This window comes from Pezoporus wallicus, unplaced genomic scaffold (assembly GCF_028554395.1).
Source record: "Pezoporus wallicus isolate ANWC-B61680 ecotype Strahan unplaced genomic scaffold, APGP_CSIRO_Pwel_v1 contig_4816, whole genome shotgun sequence".
Lineage (NCBI taxonomy): Eukaryota > Metazoa > Chordata > Aves > Psittaciformes > Psittacidae > Pezoporus > Pezoporus wallicus.
This window is the reverse complement of record NW_026640990.1, coordinates 6,278,576-6,297,348: the sequence shown is the minus strand read 5'-3', so window position 1 is coordinate 6,297,348 and position 18,773 is coordinate 6,278,576. Positions and strand designations below refer to the sequence as shown.

At 36.8% G+C, this 18,773-nt stretch overlaps 2 protein-coding genes across 3 annotated transcripts in view; one reads left to right on the top strand and one right to left on the bottom strand.

The window, feature by feature from the left end:
* Positions 1-18,773, top strand: part of CTNNA3 (catenin alpha 3) — a 379,762-nt gene that overhangs the window by 105,417 nt on the left and 255,572 nt on the right. The gene's annotated exons all lie outside the window — the stretch shown is intronic.
* Positions 1-18,773, bottom strand: part of LRRTM3 (leucine rich repeat transmembrane neuronal 3) — an 80,311-nt gene that overhangs the window by 60,980 nt on the left and 558 nt on the right. Inside the window, exon 2 of one of the 2 annotated variants that reach the window (XM_057421519.1) lies at positions 16,926-18,457. In XM_057421519.1, the coding sequence (XP_057277502.1) occupies positions 16,926-18,457 (1,532 nt within the window). Of the gene's footprint in view, positions 1-16,925; positions 18,755-18,773 lie in introns of those variants that run through there. The other variant, XM_057421518.1, reaches the window with a different exon arrangement.

Below are 18,773 nucleotides of genomic sequence, written 5' to 3'. Positions count from 1 at the left end.
AGGACAGATAGTGGAAATCAATATACAGAGTTTAGCAATGAAACAGATTTTTGTCTGGTACTATAAATACAAAGTTATTTCCACTGTTGTTAAGAAAAAAAAAAATTACTAGTACATGATAAATAAAAAGTCTGATTTTAGTAATTTTCTCAATATATAGAAAACATTTGTCTGAATAGGCATTCTCAATAATAATTTTGCAATAATCTGACTGTACATGAATCTCTAAGCAATCAGATCATGAGCCACTTTAGAAAGAATAGTCATTCACGAAGTGGAATGAGTATTTAAAAAACCTGAAACTCTGGATTTATTATGGTGGTCATAATTGCTGGAATGAGTATTTAGCCTGTTCTAGCCTGTTTATTTTATTGAAATACATACAGTGCTTTCCAGTGCAGTGTTATGCTGTCAAGCATGTGTTTCCCTGAAGTTCTTAGGCCACCATCATCTCTTTTATGTTTGTCAATGTACAAGGAAAGCCTGCCAAACCTTAACAGGCCTATATGATTTCTGTGGTAATTATAAGCTCTAAGTAATTTTAATTTATGGGTTGACAGGCATATAGCTTCAAACAACACTTGTGAAAGTGTGCTATTATGGGATTAAAGTTATATCTTAATTAAAAAAAAAAAAAAGTACCTTTCTAAATTCAGATGGTAGTTTCTGAGATTGCTCACCTGCTGCTGCATAGTCCTTCACTCCCACTTCATCTGACTTTTCTCCTACCCAATTTACACTTTCTTTGTGAGTAAGAAAATGATAAAATAATATTAATGAATAAGCTTTTAAAAATGAAATAAGGATGTAGAGGCAATAATATGTAATTTTCATTACATAAAATGAGATTGCATTAACCAGACAAGCAAAAATGTCATCACCACTGCTGCTGAAGTAGGAGCTAGACAATAGCTGAAATAAAGATGCAGTTTTTACCATGTATGTTGGAGGGAAGGCAATTCTCATTAGGTTTCCTAAGCTAAGAGCCTCACAGATTAGGATGTCCATCCTCCCTTGCACAGTTAAAGCTGTTTGTTGCACATCTGAGAGTTAGCATACCTGCCTTTGGGAGAAACCTATGACGTTTCACTGGTGGTTGTGGGGCACTCTCATCCATCACTCTTTGTGATGTTCTTCCCACCCATCTCACAAAAGAGGTCACTGAGAAAGTTCTTAAAGTACAGAGAGACGAGCCCTTTTCCCAAGTACAACATTTATTTGAATACTGGTATTAAAGTATAAAAAGAAATGGAAATCCACTCTGGTTTGATTAAAAAAAGTTGCCCTGAGTTGTGTGGAAAAGACAGTCACACAGATCTAGTAGTGAGAGCCGGGGATTGGGAGTGGGAGGCTGAGCATCTGTTTCCAGTGCTAACACAGGCTGTAAGAAAACCAGGTGTCTCTTCTTTATAAATGGCATTAATAATGTCTTGTAAAATTCTTTAAGACTCTAATGAAAGGTGCTTCAATATTTTTGTTGTTAAGATTCCTTTAAGGAGTGATTTCTCTTTCTAATTACATGTAATTTATTATATTATGAAGCAGATGGGTAGGAATATATGCTTTACTTTATTAATTGATACCTGACTTGATGAGCTGTTTATTTTCATTTTGAAATCCCTGCAAAATTGGAATGAAAAATTCCTGTTTTTTTTTAATATTTGATATTAAAACTCCAAACAAGAAAAATACTTGCCAGATTGATGAGTTTTATTTCTGCATGCACCAGGGAAAGAAGCAAAACAAAAGAGTTGTCTTCTTGTTGAGGTTATAATTGAGAAAAAAATCTTTGTGTCCTTAGCTGTTAACTTTCCAAAACACAAACATGAAGGTTGACAGATGAAGGTCACAACACATATTTCGCTCACTGGGGGACTGGCTTGACCTGGAAAAGTGAAAATAGTTTGGTGGTTTGTGACCTCCTTTGGTTTGGGAGGAATAGCGGGCTCATAGGCAGTAGCCTGATTCCCCTGCAGCGGCACACTGCAGCATGTCAGAATATTGCCTGCATCTGTTGCCAGGCCTTCCCACCTGGAGTATTAAGAACAGAAAAGACAGTGATATAAAAGATGAACATAATCCATTACTGAAAGCCATCAGCCCATAAAGCTCAGAGGAAGAAACAGCCCTTTTTTACAGTGTGGTGGCTCTAGATTCTTCTCCCTGAGGAGGATTTGGGACATGACATAGATATTATCAGCTGTTTTTTCATCTACTGGTCAAGATGTCCTGAATCCCCTGACCCTGGTTCCTAGGAGGCATGAAGAATCAATAGTGCCATCTTCCATTCTACTGAACAGATTAGACTTCTCGCCCTCTTCTACAGCTTTTCTGTGTAATAGGAGCTAATGAATATTATTTAATCAACCAAGCCTTTGAAAAATAGAATGCAAAAAGGGCTGTTTATGATTAAATCATCTTTTCACTAGTGCAGGTTTCCCTTGCACCCTATACAGTCACCACAATTTTGTAAATCTTAAACTGAGTAATTCTATAAAGTTAATAGGAATTTTAACAGGAATAATGTTGCATGTCTCATTAGTGTAACACATGTCTGTGAAGGTCTAAGGTGTAGCCCACTGATGGTTTCTGGTTCTGCTCCTCAACAACAGTAGTGTAATGTTTCAGCTGCTCCAGCCTGGTCCTTATGCTGTACAGAAGTGTGTAGATGCTATGGAAAGGGCACACTTCAACTGCTGTGTGTTGTGTTCAGAAGTAAAGGTGGTATGTTAGGCTGCTTCTCCCTCTTTCCTTCCCTGTCTCAATGGCTGTGCTGAAAAGCTGACACTGAGAAGAGTGGATTTGTTGTAGCTACCACAAGTCATGCTTATTTAGTGAGGAAATTGTTAAATACTAAGGCATCTTGTGAGCATGGTGCCACTGTCCTACTTTCATACTGCTGGTTTAAAACCACAGCATATGACAGTGGTCTGTAAAATTCAGCTGACCTTTTGGGATGCTTTACTGTATGAATTAGTTATAAAGGTTAAACTCTCAGAAACACCCTTTCAGCTCTATGGGTAACCATACCCAAAAAGTCGTCCTGCAAGAGCATTCTTAATAATCTCTGTCTTTGAGTTTTGTGGGACCCTTATCATTTGGAAAACTTCACTTGTCTTGAGTTCCAGTAGACCAATCTGATTTGAAGAAAAGGAGAGAATGAGGGTACAAGAGTGGTTTTCCTGCTTTTTAATAGCAGTAGAATTTTGTGCTGGATTCATATGAATTGCAAAAATTAAGAGATGAGTTTGCTGTCCTAGCCATCCCTCCAGCCCTGATTCAGCAAGTCTACTGATAAGAACTTCAGGGATAGTCAGGTGTTGCCTATTCAACGTAACTTCTCAGGGAGGTCTGGAGATTTACTGAACCAGCCACTAATCAAACCAGGAGGCATTTCTTTATTACAAAAGCAGGTAACGTCTGTGGTGCAAAGTTAGTGGCGATTTCACAGGGTTCTTAGTGAAGATTTGGAAATCGCTCTCCCTCATCTATTTGAAATTGAAACTGTATCACATTTACTCCAAGTAGGGAAAAAATACGTTAAAGACTTTCAACTGAATTTTGCGTTATGGCTGGGGAAATGACCAAGGGGTCTCAGGAAAAGAGCTTTTTAAACTTGTGCCACACATTTACTTCTTTGCTGTATTTTACTTCAGTCTCTGCAGCTTGAAGGCTACAAGCCTGAGATTGAACTCCTAAAATTATAAAAGCTTAAAATAAAGTGAAGATTAATGGTCACTGGCTTCTTTCCCACAGGCTCTGCAAGCCTTGATTTCTGGAACATTAATAGGATAGGAAAGCATAAGGCTATTGCTGTTACATATTGTTCTTATAGTGTTACTACTGTCAAGCAAAACAGCATGTCCTAAAAAATGACATATATGGAGCTGACTGTTAAACTGAGAAAGCTAATGCTGCTGTTGAAGAACCTGGAAAGTGCATTGTTTTGTCTGTTAAACAAACTCTTAAATAGAATGAAACCAGCAGAAGAGGGATGTGCTGTGGTTCCTCACTGATCTGCGTTGCTTCAGTGGCATAAAAAGAAGGTAAAGTTATTTGCAAAGGTAATCAGACCACTCTGAATGCCCAATGAGTATGGTCTTGCCAGTTAGGGAACCTTTTGCAGTCTCACCATGGAGGTCTGCTTGGATTTTCCCATTGGAAAGGAAAATATATTTTAGAGAATGGCTGCTTTCTAGTCATTTTTGGTAGGCTCATGGGACAGCTGAATTTAAACCAGATGAGGCCTAATACAGAAACTTTCTCTGAAGTACACAGAGCCATGTCAACTTACTGGAGACTTCCAGTACTGCTTGGAAAAGATGGCAACTGGCCAACCCAGTCAAGGTATTTGACTAGAGATTTTGAGTTAGAGATTTGGCATAGAGGATTGTTCCAGAATAGTGTCACAAATGATCCACGTTAGCTCTGGGTGAATGACCAACTGATCCAGTTGAAGGAAATGAGTCAGATATAGTCAGAATTGAAATTGAACTGAAGATATTTATTTTTCAGGTGTCCACATTTTTTTGCCATTATTGACTAAATAAGCCTTGTAATTATGACAGTGATTTTTACAATGTATAGACAGAAATAGAGAGGGGCTGTGTTTTCAAGTGTCCACTAGTTTTAAGTGGTTGATTTCGAGCCTTTATTCTGGGCTGTTTACCAGCTGTTTACCAACAATTTAATGCCTATACATCTTCAAAGTTAATATTCCTTTGCAAATCCCCTTCTTCTTTCTTTTACATGTATTAGCATGCAGCACCACTGCAGTGTGTTAGCAAATGCTACATATCAGGTGGATTTCCAGTTTCAGTACTGCTTCATCAACTGCCTGGCACAGGTTTTTTATCAGCTTTTTCATTTCTCTCAGTTACCCTCCCCCTTCAAAGCTGTTAATATGTTCTCCTAAACTTATTCAACAAAATTGGACTTACAGATTTATGCTGGAAGGAACATGTCATAATGGTGTTTGTTTTTTCTTTATGTTAAGGATAGAGAGAAGTGGAAGTGTTAAATTAAATAAAAAAAACATTAAATTAAGTAAGGTGTAGGTAAGGGACACAGGCTACAGATATTCAGAAGGGATATCTACAAAAATTAGTCTTTTGTTTGAAACCTTTTAAAAAGGGAAAGAGAGTGTAGATTGGAAATCTTTGATTAAATCCTGAAAACAGCCCTATTAAATATATGCAAAGAGTTCTGTGGTACTGAGAAAAAAAGGATCATGGGTTATTCAGCTGCAGTTCTAACAGAGCTTGTTATAATCATGCATTTTAATTAACCAGATCAGCTGAAGAAATGTTGTCGATGTATGGCAGCTGTCCGCTTTGAAAACTATCCTGTCGATAATCAGAGGACTACTGTTTGCAAAGGTCTTTTTACATACATTAAAGAAAGGGGAAAAAAAAAAAAGCATTTGGGAGAGATTAATTACTAATTAAGCTAGTGTGGAATTAACCTTTGACAAAACTGTTTCCTTTTTGTACAGGATGTGTCCTGTCCTGCCCATACATGGCCCAATAAAGCACTGATAGAAAAAATTAATTTCTTTGTAACTAATCATCATACTGTTACAGCAAGGCCCATAATTTGAGATAACTTCTTTTTTCCATGCATAACAATTTGTGAACGTTATGTTAATTTTCACTTAAAATTGGTAGGATAGGTTTCCTGCAGAAGGTACAAATACCTACAACCTTTTTTTTTTTTTTGTTAGTATTTGGGTATGAATCACTACCCTGTATCTCATTTTACATACTATTTGATCAACGAGTCTTTTCTACTGGGGAAAGTGATTCAAAACTGTTGTGAAAATGTCTATAATGCTTCTTTGTTGCTGAAAGCTTGCTGTTGGAGCTGAGCTTGTTTGTAAACAAGGCTTTGCAGGGGCAGAACTTTGTTGACTTAGAAATTCAGGGGCATGCAGTCCGCTTCTATATGGCCCTTGGAGTCTCTTTTGATTTCTGTGAAATAGATAATCAAAAGAGGAGCCCAGACTGGAGGAAAGAAAGGGAGTGGAGTGTGAGACAGAAACATGAAAAAGAAATCAATATAATTATACTTTTCCTTTCTACGAGAATTAAGCCTCATCTAGGGGAGTCCTGCAACTGGGAAGTCCCTTCAGTAACATTCCTGAAGGTTATAAGCATATACAGAAAATCCTTTGGTCCACAACAAGGACAAAAATTTGTAAATCGTGATGTTGCTAAATTGAAGTGAAATTTGCAAGTTTTGTAAAGCAAGGCTATGTTCTGACACAGGTGCTTCCCCTTGTCCTGCTGTAGTAGTTCACCTGTAGTTCTGTAAACCTCTTTCCACTGCTTTTCTGAACTAATTAAAATAGAGGATCTATCCAAAATGGTATAAAAATTTATGAGCCCAGACATGCTGTGCAGTCTGCCATTAGTGTTCATATTACTTACTTGAAAAAATGCTCGACAGTTAGTCTGTAATACCTGTCTCCCAGTTTCCCCTAGTTACGGCCTTATCAACCATACAGCTGAAAAGGCAGACTTTTCTATTTTGATTCTGAAGCAGAATTTTGGTACCTGCCAGGTGAACTTTGTTGTCAGTTTTGGATACCCATGCTGCTGGATGTCTGAGAAAAGATTTGGGAACATGCAATACTTTTTCAGATGAACTGCTGGTATTGTGCAATAAAGTTATCAAATAGCTATAGGAAGCACTGCACAGAAGGTGTCTTAAATTTGAATCAACAGCAGATCACAGCTGGTTAGAATGTCCTACTGGCTATTCTGGGAGACCTGTTGGTTAGGGAAGAAGGTCATCTCTCTTGGAAATGACTGTTAAGCCCCAAATATGTATACAAGTACATTCATGAACAAGTTTATTTTGGTATCTTTCTCTGTTCATATTGGAGTGTTGACATAAATACAGAGCACTTTTTAAGTATATGAACTAGGTGGAAATAATGAGTGCTTGCATTAAATTCTCACCACAGAGCCTGTACGTAGGAGCATTTTCTTTTCATCATCTCATTAATGAGTTTGAGCCATTAACAGCTTAAAGTGCTGAATAAGGATTTAAATTTAATTGAAGTCCTCTGTTTGTAGCTGACAAAATGTATTTTACACACTCGATGGATGTAATTAGTGTGATGAAGCTTTAAACAAAATTGGCTTTGTTAAATTTAGAATCTGCCATGTCAGTTTATACATGAAGCCAAAGCATTAGTTCTGTGGCTTTGGTAAAATGCATTTAATTTTTATTATTATAATTATTATTATTACTGATATATAGGCATTTTTAATTTATGATACTGTTACAGTCCAAACACAGCATGCTTTCAGATTTGAGAATGCAGTCTATTATATTATGATTTCAAATTGGTTTATACTGCTATAATGTATCTCTTACACATCAGAACTCACTATTATATGCAATGGCTACAGCAAACCTGTATCATTTGGGTAGCAAGGAATTATGTGTAATTGTTTAAGTTACTGTGCCTTTACTGAGCTTCCATAAAAACAAATGTCCATGAATACTGCTGAACTTCAGTATATGCAAATTAAAGGCAACTGCATACCACTCACGCTCAGTTTCTCACTTTTACACCTACAATGTTACTGCCTTCTACTCAGCCTGATAGTCACTGATTTCTCACTTTAAAATATTTCAAGGTTTGTCCTAAGAAAGGTCATATGCAAAAGTTAATAAAAATGTAGGAGACTGTTGAGACACGAGAGCTCTGTACTGCAGGTTTCCTTAAGCTGTAAAATAAACACTGGCTATAAGTTCAAACTCTCAGTGAAAAGAATGTGGTTACTGGCAATTATGTACAGACTGCCTCACAAAGCTTATTCCTTCCCCTGTGGCAAATAGTTTATTTTTGACATATGTATTTTAAAAATAGGAAGCCACTTATGCAAAATGTGGAAGGTATAAAGATTCTGATTTAGAATGTTAGCATTTTTCCCCCATATTCTCTGTGACTGTGACTTACTAAGAAAAATGCAAAACTATTTTTGTCTTGCCAGTGTCACTAGGGATGAATACGAATATGCTGTAAAAATGGAATATGAAGTAAATCTGTTCCTTAATGAAGGGCAAATTACTGGCTAGTAGTTGGAGCTTATGAACCCATATAATAATACTGATAGTTTTTGCTTCAGTCCCACATTTTGTAACAGTAGTGTAGCCTGGAAACTGTTGGTAAGGATAGATGCAAGTGGGAAAAAGTAAACATTTCATCCCAAAAGTACAAAGACTGTTTCTGATAGGTACAATTAGCCTTAGGAAAAGTAACCACTGAAGGGTTTCCATCCTTGTCTGTTGTGATTCTTTCTTGGAAGGCAGATAGTATGTATATTACATTGTGAGTCACAGGTGTAATAGCACATGAAATTAATTTTTGAGTTGGAAATTGCTATTACATGCAGTGTATATGTGTTCTGGATAGTACAGTGCATTTCGGGAGAAGCTGCCTGTATGAACCTATGTAAAATGAAACCTCCACTGTTCTGAGAATATTACTCATTTTTTTTTTTTTTTAAGAAAAAAAGATGTTCCATATCTCAAACTTTGACTAAATATTTTTGTGTAAGATTACTATGACTGTTATTAGTGAGGAATGTGGGGAATAAACTCACCTGGTTAAAAAAAAACAGACTTCAGAATCCATAGCTGGTTTTTAAACCAAACTATAGGTAATTATTTTTCTGAGGTCAGTTAATTTTAACTGTGTGCCAGGAATTGGCATCAGTCTCTTCTGTAATAGATCAGAAGGCACTTTTCCAGTATATACCCTTTCCAATATACATTCCACCCAATGTTAATATGATGCATTTGCACATCATTGAGCCGCAAGTGCTTCTTTTCACTTGTAAAAAAACTTGCCAAAGTCTCTGGTTAGGTTCTTTTTTTTAAACTAGCTTAATGAAGCTGGTCAGAGCAGCTGGTCAGACCTTACACACAGTCTTGTTTGAATTTCAGAGTCTGGGCAGAAGGGGAGAGTTGCAGCTTTGAAAAGCTTTCCTATAGACTGTTTTAACCTAAAGAGCATAATCTATATAGAACTGAAAAATTAGTACCAAAACACTAATTAAGATGAAGTCTAATATGTTTTTTCAGTTTTAATCTAGTTTTCATTTTGTAAACTTTATTCCCTTTTTTATACTTTCATTATCTGCAGCTTATACACAACTTACCACAAGCCAAATAGATGTTCCTGCATGTGTTAAAAAAAACCCACAAGAAAACAGCAAACCAAAACCAAAAAAAGCAGCCAACAAGAATAATGTGTATGCTAGAATATATGTTATAAAGTCTGTACTTCAGAATAACAAATCTGTTTAAAATGGTTATATTTTCAGTGGCTCAGAGATTGCATGACTAATGTATTATTATGGCTTATTGTCCACACTCTAACAAAACACGTGTTCAGTCTTCACATTTCTTTCATCTACAGCTACTTTTAATCTTGAGGGCAATGAAGGGAAGAATTAAAAAGGCAACTAGGATGCCCAGCTTCCATTGGAGATCTTGTTTTGTACCTTTTGAATGTTTTGTGTCTGTTTTCTCCCCTGAGTTACAGCTAAACCAGGAAGGGGATAGTAATCTCATTACAATATTTTGAAGTTGATTTGTGAGTTTTGCAGCCTTTAAGGAAGTGAAAAATCTAAGTGCCTGATTTAAAATCAGAACCATGAATTCTACAGCACAAATTATTATAAAAACTAGTTAACTGGTATTCAGACATTCACTAAGTTGTTCCTGACCATAAAGGTCACAGAAGACCCTACACACAGAAGACCCAACAACACAACTTATGATTTGTCATGAAACACGAAATACATGCCAGGAGAATGTACTCAGCTAAAGCATTGTACATCTCACCAGTTAGCAGTATCATATTGTTCCTACAGATATTGCAAATGTACATACAAGAAACAACAAAGTAGTAAATTGAAATCTATTTTGATTATTCCTCATCAGCTCAGTCTCACAATTTGAGAAAAAGGTGTCTTCTATTATAAGAAGTTTATTTTCTCCCTGTCATTAAGTTAGGTGAGAAATAAAAGTTAGAGAAGGGTTTTGTTTGATGTTTAGAGATGCCTAGAACCAGACAGTAGTAGTTATAAAAAAACAGATGTTTAAAATACTTCTAAGAAACGCACAAATATTTATTTAGCATTCCAGTTTTGCTTTAGAATGTGATTTTATATCCTTTAAAACTAGTTGTTTAACTTAAGGAAAAGTTGAGTAATCCTTCTTAACTTTTATCTAACACTGTAAGGTATATGCAGTCCTTTTCCTGAGTCTTTTCTCTTTTCCATCTCTCAGTATAATTATGCCCATGATTAGAGGTGCCCATAAAAATGCAAAGTTTTAGTATGCTCGTACATCACTATAGTGCAGGATATAGTGCAGGTATAATACATGACAAGTGTAGGAGGTAGTGATGGATTTCAAGTGAGAATAACTAATAAAGGCTGAGTTCATGGTGACAACTTCTGCAGGCTGCTGTCAATACCAACATGTTGAGGTTTTTTTTCTGTCAGCATTAAGCAATTAGCTTCCTGAGAGACCTAGCTAGTTAAATGTTTTGTTAGGTTGAAGAAGAAAAGGATTTGAACACAGAACTGAGCAGATGATTTTCTCAGTGGTCTAGTGAAGCAGTAAACCTTATAATGCATATATGTCTTTGTTTGGAGTGTAAACAGATGAGTAATTAGAATGTTTTATTTTCGTATGTCCTTATGATGAGGTTGGCTGCCACAGAACACTTTGAGAATTTGCAAGATTGAACTGTAATTATGAAGCCTTACATGATCTGAGTGCTACTGCTAGTAATGCTACTGAAATAATAGAAATTTGACATACAGTCAGGAGTTTAAGCTGTGAAACATGGCCAATGTATTAGTCACACAGCAACACAGGAGAAAATGGTTTTAGTGGTTAAGGTGACACATGTGGAGGCTTGTTGGAGAACTCTTTCAAGTTTACATCTCCAGTCATTCAGTTTCTTCTTGGCAAGCAAAAGAGTTTTGAAAAACAGTAGGAAGCTGTAAGTAAAGAATGAGATATTTTGTTTTGCTAAAGAGCTTGCTTGATTTCAGTAGCAAAGAATCTGAAACTTGTAATTTTTCCTATGAATGTTAAATATTTCTTGTAATAACATCAGTAAATTTCATAAAGTTGTTTAGAAAGAAAATAGGGATTAACTGCCCCTTTGTTCCTTCTCAGTAAACAATGCTCATTCTTGCATTAGGATGCTAGTGCTATGGTCATGATAGTCTAACAATACAAGCAAAATAGGAACTATAGGGATGTGATTTCTGTGATGAGTTGGTTATATAAAGGATTCTGCCTACTATTTGAAAATCTTTGTATTATTGCTTTTATGATGTTTGTGCTCATTCTAAATGAGATTTGCAGTTTCTCTGATAAGTAAAACATTGGCCATAAACTAGCCATCCCCAACTCTTTTGAATAAACTCCTTTATTACTTTATGACCTCCTTGGTGATCTGTTCATAGCTCACTCTGGTTTTACCACTTATGCACCTTATTGTGGTCCATTCACTGTTATGCCAAGAATTAGTTTGGCTGTAACCCTGAGAATCACATCAAAATCTTATATTGTACCACTGTGATAACACCCATTCTAGAAAGCCTAGCTAGGAATAAAAATCAAAGCCACATAACATGGACAGATAGGTGACCTCCAAACACACCTAAGTAAATAAGACATTAAAAATTCAACTGCATTCCATTCAGTGCAGAGTGCAATGAGTTCTTATGCATCTTTTTAAGGGTAGTGAAATCTGTCATCAATAGAGCTGTAATCCTGATTTAATTCTTATGTTACTCACTCTGGTTTAAAATAACTGCCAGTAACATTGGCATAGAGTTACTCGAAGAGGCTAAAGTAGTTGCCACAAAACATACCAGAGGTGCTGCAAGGAACCTTTCCCCAAGCAAATGCACTGCATATTTATGTTCCTGGTGAGTTTCCCCTTGCTTGAGTTTACTATTGCTTGTGAATTTGATCTTCCATCATTTGCTTCTTGTCTCGTTTGTCTCTTGTGTGTTTTTGCAATGAAGCTGTTACTTTAACTTGTTCCCAGGTGGGGAGTGCCCTACCTTTTAACGTCTAATAAGATTTTTCTGTCATTACTGTAAAAAGAAACAATCATTTTTGTATTTTTTTTTTAATCTTTGCTGTTAGGAAGCTGAATGATTAGTTTGCGTTTATAGTATCTTAAAGTCACTTAGTGGTGTTTTATAAGTAATAAGTTCTAAATCAGTGGCCACAAATTTGTTACAGCTCCTATCCTAGCTCACTTATTATGTGTTTCTTGCTTTTTACTGAAAGTAGTAACTTACACACAAGATAGACTATTTCTTGCTAGCATTCATCTACTCTTATTTTCTCCACTTACTCACTGCATTCAAGTTATGACTCCTATACATGGATACGGTTGAATGTATGCTGAAAGGATTTGATGCTATTACCTTGTGATACGGAAGAATGCAGAGTAAGAGCAAACACATCTGTGTGAATTGATCTAGACAATAGATACCTGTGATTAAGCTAACTACCCGCTGGATGTCACTATTGTTCCACGGAAATTCATCTGAGAGAATATTTATCTAGAGTTGCCTGGCTGACCGCAAAGACCATTATCTTGCAGCAAACCGAAAATTTCTAATTGTGTTTGCAGGAATATTGTACATTTATGTTCATCTTGAAACTGCATTTTATATCAAGGTTCACTATTTCATAATAATAATAAAAAAAGCATTGCGAAACCTTAAGCTGTGATGACTGTGTAAGTGCAGATAGTGAGTAACAAAAACCTACCAGCCAGCAGAGAAGCTTGCATTTATTATACTCAAGCCACTTGTTCTCATTATTATTCTCTTACTCTGCAATTGCTGGAGGTAATCTCAACACACTGAATGAACATTACCAGTCTCCTTGAATTTGCTTGGTACATTAGTTATTTTCGTTTCCCAAAGACCTGCTTTCTGTGTGGTTTATTATTCTGAAATACCCCTTGAATATTACAGGAGCTAAGTCATTTATTTGAGAGGCCAAGTGGTCCACTGGCTAGAAGGATGTCCTGGTGTGAGGAGACTGGATTATATTCTCAGTACTCAACCTGTACTTGAGCAAATTACCTCAAATCTGTCATGTTTATTTGCAATCTTCTGTCTTCTCAACATACCATATAAACATTTAATGTGAGAGATTGTTCAAAGATGTTTGTACAGTGTCTAGCAGAGGAAGTCCTGATTTATTTTAAGATTTTTGGGGTGCCACACTAAAGTGGAACAGTTTTGTGTGGTGATTCCAACTATTTGTCTTAACGTTGTTTAAATAAATGTAGACTGCAAAACCAATGAAAATGAAAACGGGCATGGAAGAGTAACTGCACTTTGTCTGTGTCTTTAAAAGCTCTGGTCTTCAAGCAGTAGCACCAGAACAGAAGCTGATTAAAAAACCAAACCAAACCAAACCAAGAAACAACCAAAGCCAACACACACACAAAAAAATAAAAACCAAACAAACAAAACTCTCACCACAAGCCAAACCCAAACCCCCCCCCAAAAACCCCAAACATAAAAAGCCCAACACAACATAGCAAACCCCAGACACCTTCAAAACACATTCTTACTCTCCTAAACTTGGAATATGTAGGCAGCATCAGAGCCGTTAAAGGATAGCCAGGTCAGTGGGATCAGAACTCTACATATCTGCTGCCTAAACTGGGGAGAAGCAAAGGAAAAATTTCTTCTTTGGAATCTTTGAGGCTTTAACAGTTTCTATTCAGGAAAGGGGCAGCCTTTCATAGGGACTGAACATTGCCCAGATAAGACCAGGTTGTTCCCTGCAAGATTATTAGAATTTGTGACTCTGGTGGCCTAGCCACCCAAAACAAGTCACTTCTATAGTGTTTAATGTGAGAACGATGAGACCAAGTTTAGCTATGTTCATGTAGTCTTTGCACAGATGAAAACATGGAGTTTGTAATGTACATTAACATGCTATGAAGCAGGTTTAAAATCTTTTCTGAGCAATAGCCACTAGAGTGGGTTTAAAAAACCCAGCTCGCAGGCCTCAGTCTGTGCAAGAGGATTTGAAGAGTTATATTGGGCATCTTTTTTGTTGTGTAGGCAGTGGTTTCATTATCAATGACTATAGCAGCAATTAGACATTAATCTGTGTTCATTTGTTATGTGTTTGGAAATTCATGAAAAGTGAATCTGTAGTTTTTTCAGGCAATAAATGAATTAGTTGTTCTGAGCATGTCTGTGCTTGAATATAGACATGCTGGATTTTCATTGTTATTATCCATCTATGATTAATGACATACTGGCTTTATTTTCTTTTTCATGCTCATAATTAAATATTTTTTCCAAGGGAGCTAGTACTAATTTTACAGGTATTGTTTTCCGTAGGAGGTTATGGATTGGCTCCTTCTGAGTATTGTTATGGTCAGGACAATGCTTAAAGAAACATAGAAGAAAGCATGTAAAGTCAAACTCAGTTATGTACAACTCATTCACAATAACACTCCAGTAACAAGTTTTAAAAGATATATTGAATGTTTTCAAATAGCAAAAATTCTAAATTAATAGTATGAAATCATTTAAATTATTTTCTGATTGCAGTTAGCCCTCCCTAAACTAAATAGCAGATTTTTTCTGTTATTTTTATATATATACACAGACACGTGGTTGTGTGTGTGTGTGTGTGTGTACATATGTATATATAATGTATGTGTGTTTTAGGACAAATACGTCTTGTTTTGGCTGTACCTAATATTAGTCACCACTGCAGAGATTAAATCATTTAGAAGTATGGAGATGGTTCTTAACACAAAGTTTACGGCAAAATAATCCTTCAGTACAGAGATAACCAAGACCTGCTGGTAGAAAACGGAATCCCATAATAGGAAAGATAATTTGATGTGTATTGGCTTCTTACGCAACTTTCAAGGTGTAACTCATGTTAAAAATCACAGCCTGCTCAGTGCTGGGAAAGCATCTCAGGCATTTGCATTATTCATTGTGTGGGATCTTCTTTGTACTCAGTAAAACAGGGTCTCAGTGTTCCAGGGTTCAGTACAGTCTCAAGCTTCTACTCTTGGCTATTTCTTCACTACAGTCCTTGGAAATGAGAATGTTTTCATTATATGAAGAAAACAAAACAATCCCCCTTAAATGTATTAGTTCTTTTCAAGAGATGTGTTCTAGCTTTGTTTGCAATGGTATCTCACATATTTCAAGGTAATTGGCTGTGATTAGGTTCTTTCCAGTAAAAATTCAGAACATTTTGCTAAGGTTTTGCTTTTTCTAATCTGCTGCAGTGAAGATGCTTTGTAGAAACATTCCCTCCCAAGTGATTGAAGACATGCAGTTTACTAAGCCAAATCAAGTCACAAAATAATTAGATTACTGACTTGCTTCTATATAGGTGCCACTGTATTATTTCAAGAATGAAACATACACACACCCTCCTTAACCCCTTCCTGGTAGTCAGAATAAGAGGTATGATTTATTTGGAAATCTGGGGGATGTTATATTCTTATGCAGCCAACACAAATACATGACTTCAGGAAAGGGAGGGCAGGGAGTAGCTGTGTTATAAGTCTGTATTTTTGAGAATCACTGATGAATGACTGCGCATTAGAGATGAACATCTGTGAATTCTGTAATGATGTTAGGGTTTTGCTAAGAGAGAAAAATAATTTGTCACTGATTTCTTTAAGGATTTTTGGATGCACTCAGCTCAGTGAGTACCCAATTTTCTCTGAAAGCCCTTTGCAGTTGTAGTATTTCTAAAATGTACTGTTTGTCTTTGTAAGTAATGAAGATTTATTTAGTTATTAGAGGGACAGTGTGCAAAACACATGACAAAACCCTGAAAAGCTCAGCCCAGCAAATAAAAAGAAATAAAAGAAAATTACAGATTTAATGGTTTCCTCAGCTACATAAATGTCTTTGACAGTCTTGAAAAGCGAATTTCTAATGAGCACCGAAACAAATGTGTGCAGGAAGTGGTCTTGCTTTTGCTGCTGCACATTTGAGTTCCTCTAATTGCATTAATAAGGAATTTCTACTCATTTAATGAATGCCTTTTTGACTGCTTTCTGAAAGGCAACTGGATGTAGGGGATAAACACTGGCACCTTTTATATGAAGTCACATAAACAGGTTTCAATTACTTGTTATCGGCCCTAAAAACACTGCATTATAATGCAGTTTTTTTTATTTTAAAATGTTTATTAAGTCTAGGCTTCCCTCTGCTTTGCTTTTGATGTGATACTTCATATCCTAAGACAGTGCTTTAACTCCCCACTGGCTTTTTGTTACAGCTTGTGTTGGGCAGAAATAGGACATTCTTTCAGAGCTGCTCCTGCACCATCTCTTTCCTCAGACAACTCAGTATTCATATGATGCTACAGTACCTGGGTCTTTAGTTTGGTCTTGGTTCAAAAGGTAAGTTTCAGAGCAAAGGCTGGGGTTAGGTGTGTGTGTGTGGGAGGGAGGTGGGAAAGGGGGACAACTGAGCTTGATCACCAATTCCCCCCTTGTTGTAATTTTAATCCCTACATAGAGGCACAGTCGCTGCAGGTGCAGTGGATTACTTACGAAAGAAGTTTTCTATTTAAAAACAAGAGAGACTTTAATGAATTCAGGAGAGGGTTTGTACAATAGGTATTGTATTAAACCAGAGCTCAGGCTTCACATTGATTACGGTATTTAAATTTCAATGAGTTGCTTATGTATGAGAGTAAAATGACCAGTATTATGAATGTACAAAAGAGAGACATGGAAGAGCTGTGCCAGAAAAGTGAGAAAAACGTTCCCTTTATAGTCCCTAGAGTTCAATAAAGCACCACTATTTCCCAGCTTTTAAAAGCTCTTTTATCACAATGGTTCATACCTCACATTCCCTGGAGCCTGATTTGTTATACGTGCAGGGTCCTGTTCCATTCAGCAGCATCTCAGTGGTTTCAGTGTTGGTAGGTTTGTAATCTACATAAAATTCCTGTGTGCTTGGAGTCATTTGCTTCAGTGACTGTCTTGTCTTTTTCCTGTGCCTTCGCATGAGGGAGCGCTGCTGCAGCTGCTTCATACTGGCTGGGTAACGCTTCCATGACACATAGATTACCAGCAGGATCACAAGCACAGACAAGAAAAGGGCTACACTGCCTGCTATGATTTTATGGAAGGAGATATGTTCTGTGTCGTGCGCAGGTTCAGAGCTGGATTCAGTGGCTCCAATAGTGGGGGGCAGAGGGGGCTTGCTGTCATGTTTAGGCCTGGTGAGTTTTGGTTTAAACGTTGGCTTTGGGAGAGCTCGTGCTAGTTCAAACCTTTCTGTAGTACTTTTGCCACAGATGCTGTAGTTTTTCACTGCATCAATAACATTCACCCCTTGCAGCTCTTTGGGGCTGGCACAAATAATTGTATTTTCCCTCAGCCCTTTAAAACTTTTAAGCCAGTTTACCAGGGAGCAAATGTTTCTGCTGCATTCCCATATATTCCCAGAAAGACTGATGTCATTGAGAGATATCCAAGAATCCAAAATTTCTTGTCCAATAAATGTGAGCTTGTTTGAATCCAGGTTGAGGCGCTGTAAATTGGGCACACACTGAAAAACACTAGGTCCACTGAAAGCTTCTATTTCATTGCCAGATAAATCAAGTCTTTGTAATGAGCTCCAGGTCCAGGACATAGTTTGTCCTATCACACTGATTTTATTCCACTGTAAATAAAGGTTTTGAAGGCTGACTAGCCTTGGAAAAAGTGCCAGGTTGAGCTTAGAAAATTGATTGTGCTCCAGATGCAGCTCTTTCAGTCTGATCATGCCTGCAAAGACATTCCTTGCTAAACTTCTGATGCGGTTATAACCCAGGTCCAACAGTTCAAGGTTTCTACAATCTTGAAATATTCGAACAGGGATGGTTCTTAGGGAATTGGACCGCAAATGTAAACTCAGTAGCTTCCTTAAGCCCCTGAACTGTTCAGATCCCAGAGACTGCAGCTGATTGTATGACAGATCCAAATTCCGGAGATTTGACACAGGTCTGAAGGTATTATTAAGAAAATAGGAGATTCTGTTGGAACTCAAGATCAACTCTTTTAGTCTGCGTATTCCACTGAAAGCATTTTCGTCAATATTGCTGATGTGGTTATGGTCTAAATAGAGCCAGGTGAGTTGATTAAGACCTTTAAATTGATTGTATTTTAGTTTTTGGAGGATGTTATATCGAAGGGACAAACCTAAACAACCAGCAGATATACTTGAGGGAATCTCCTGCAATTTCTGAGATTCACAGTATACCATTTTGCCTTCACACCTACAGCCCTTAGGGCATCCTCGTTCAGCAGAAGAAAGCATTGTCAGTAATACAGTAGGGGCTATTACCAGAGCTACAGCTGATCCGCTCAGTAGCCTAATTACATTGAAACCTGGAAATAAAAACAACTTAGAAAAGTTATCCCCCCACACATCAGTCATTTCTTTCAGTCATGCTAAAATCTTTTATTTCAACAATCATTTAAAAATCCCTAGCTCGACTCAACTACTTTTCACACTGTTTTCTTTACTCAGATTTTTTTTAAAGAATACCTTTATAGAAATACTGAAAAACAGCTGGGTAAAAGATGTAATCCCTAATCAATTTAACTGTAATAACAAATCATATCAAGGTAAGTCTATGGAATAGTTAAAGCACAGACTATGCAGTGACTATGAACTATATATTAAAAAAAAATAACATGAAAA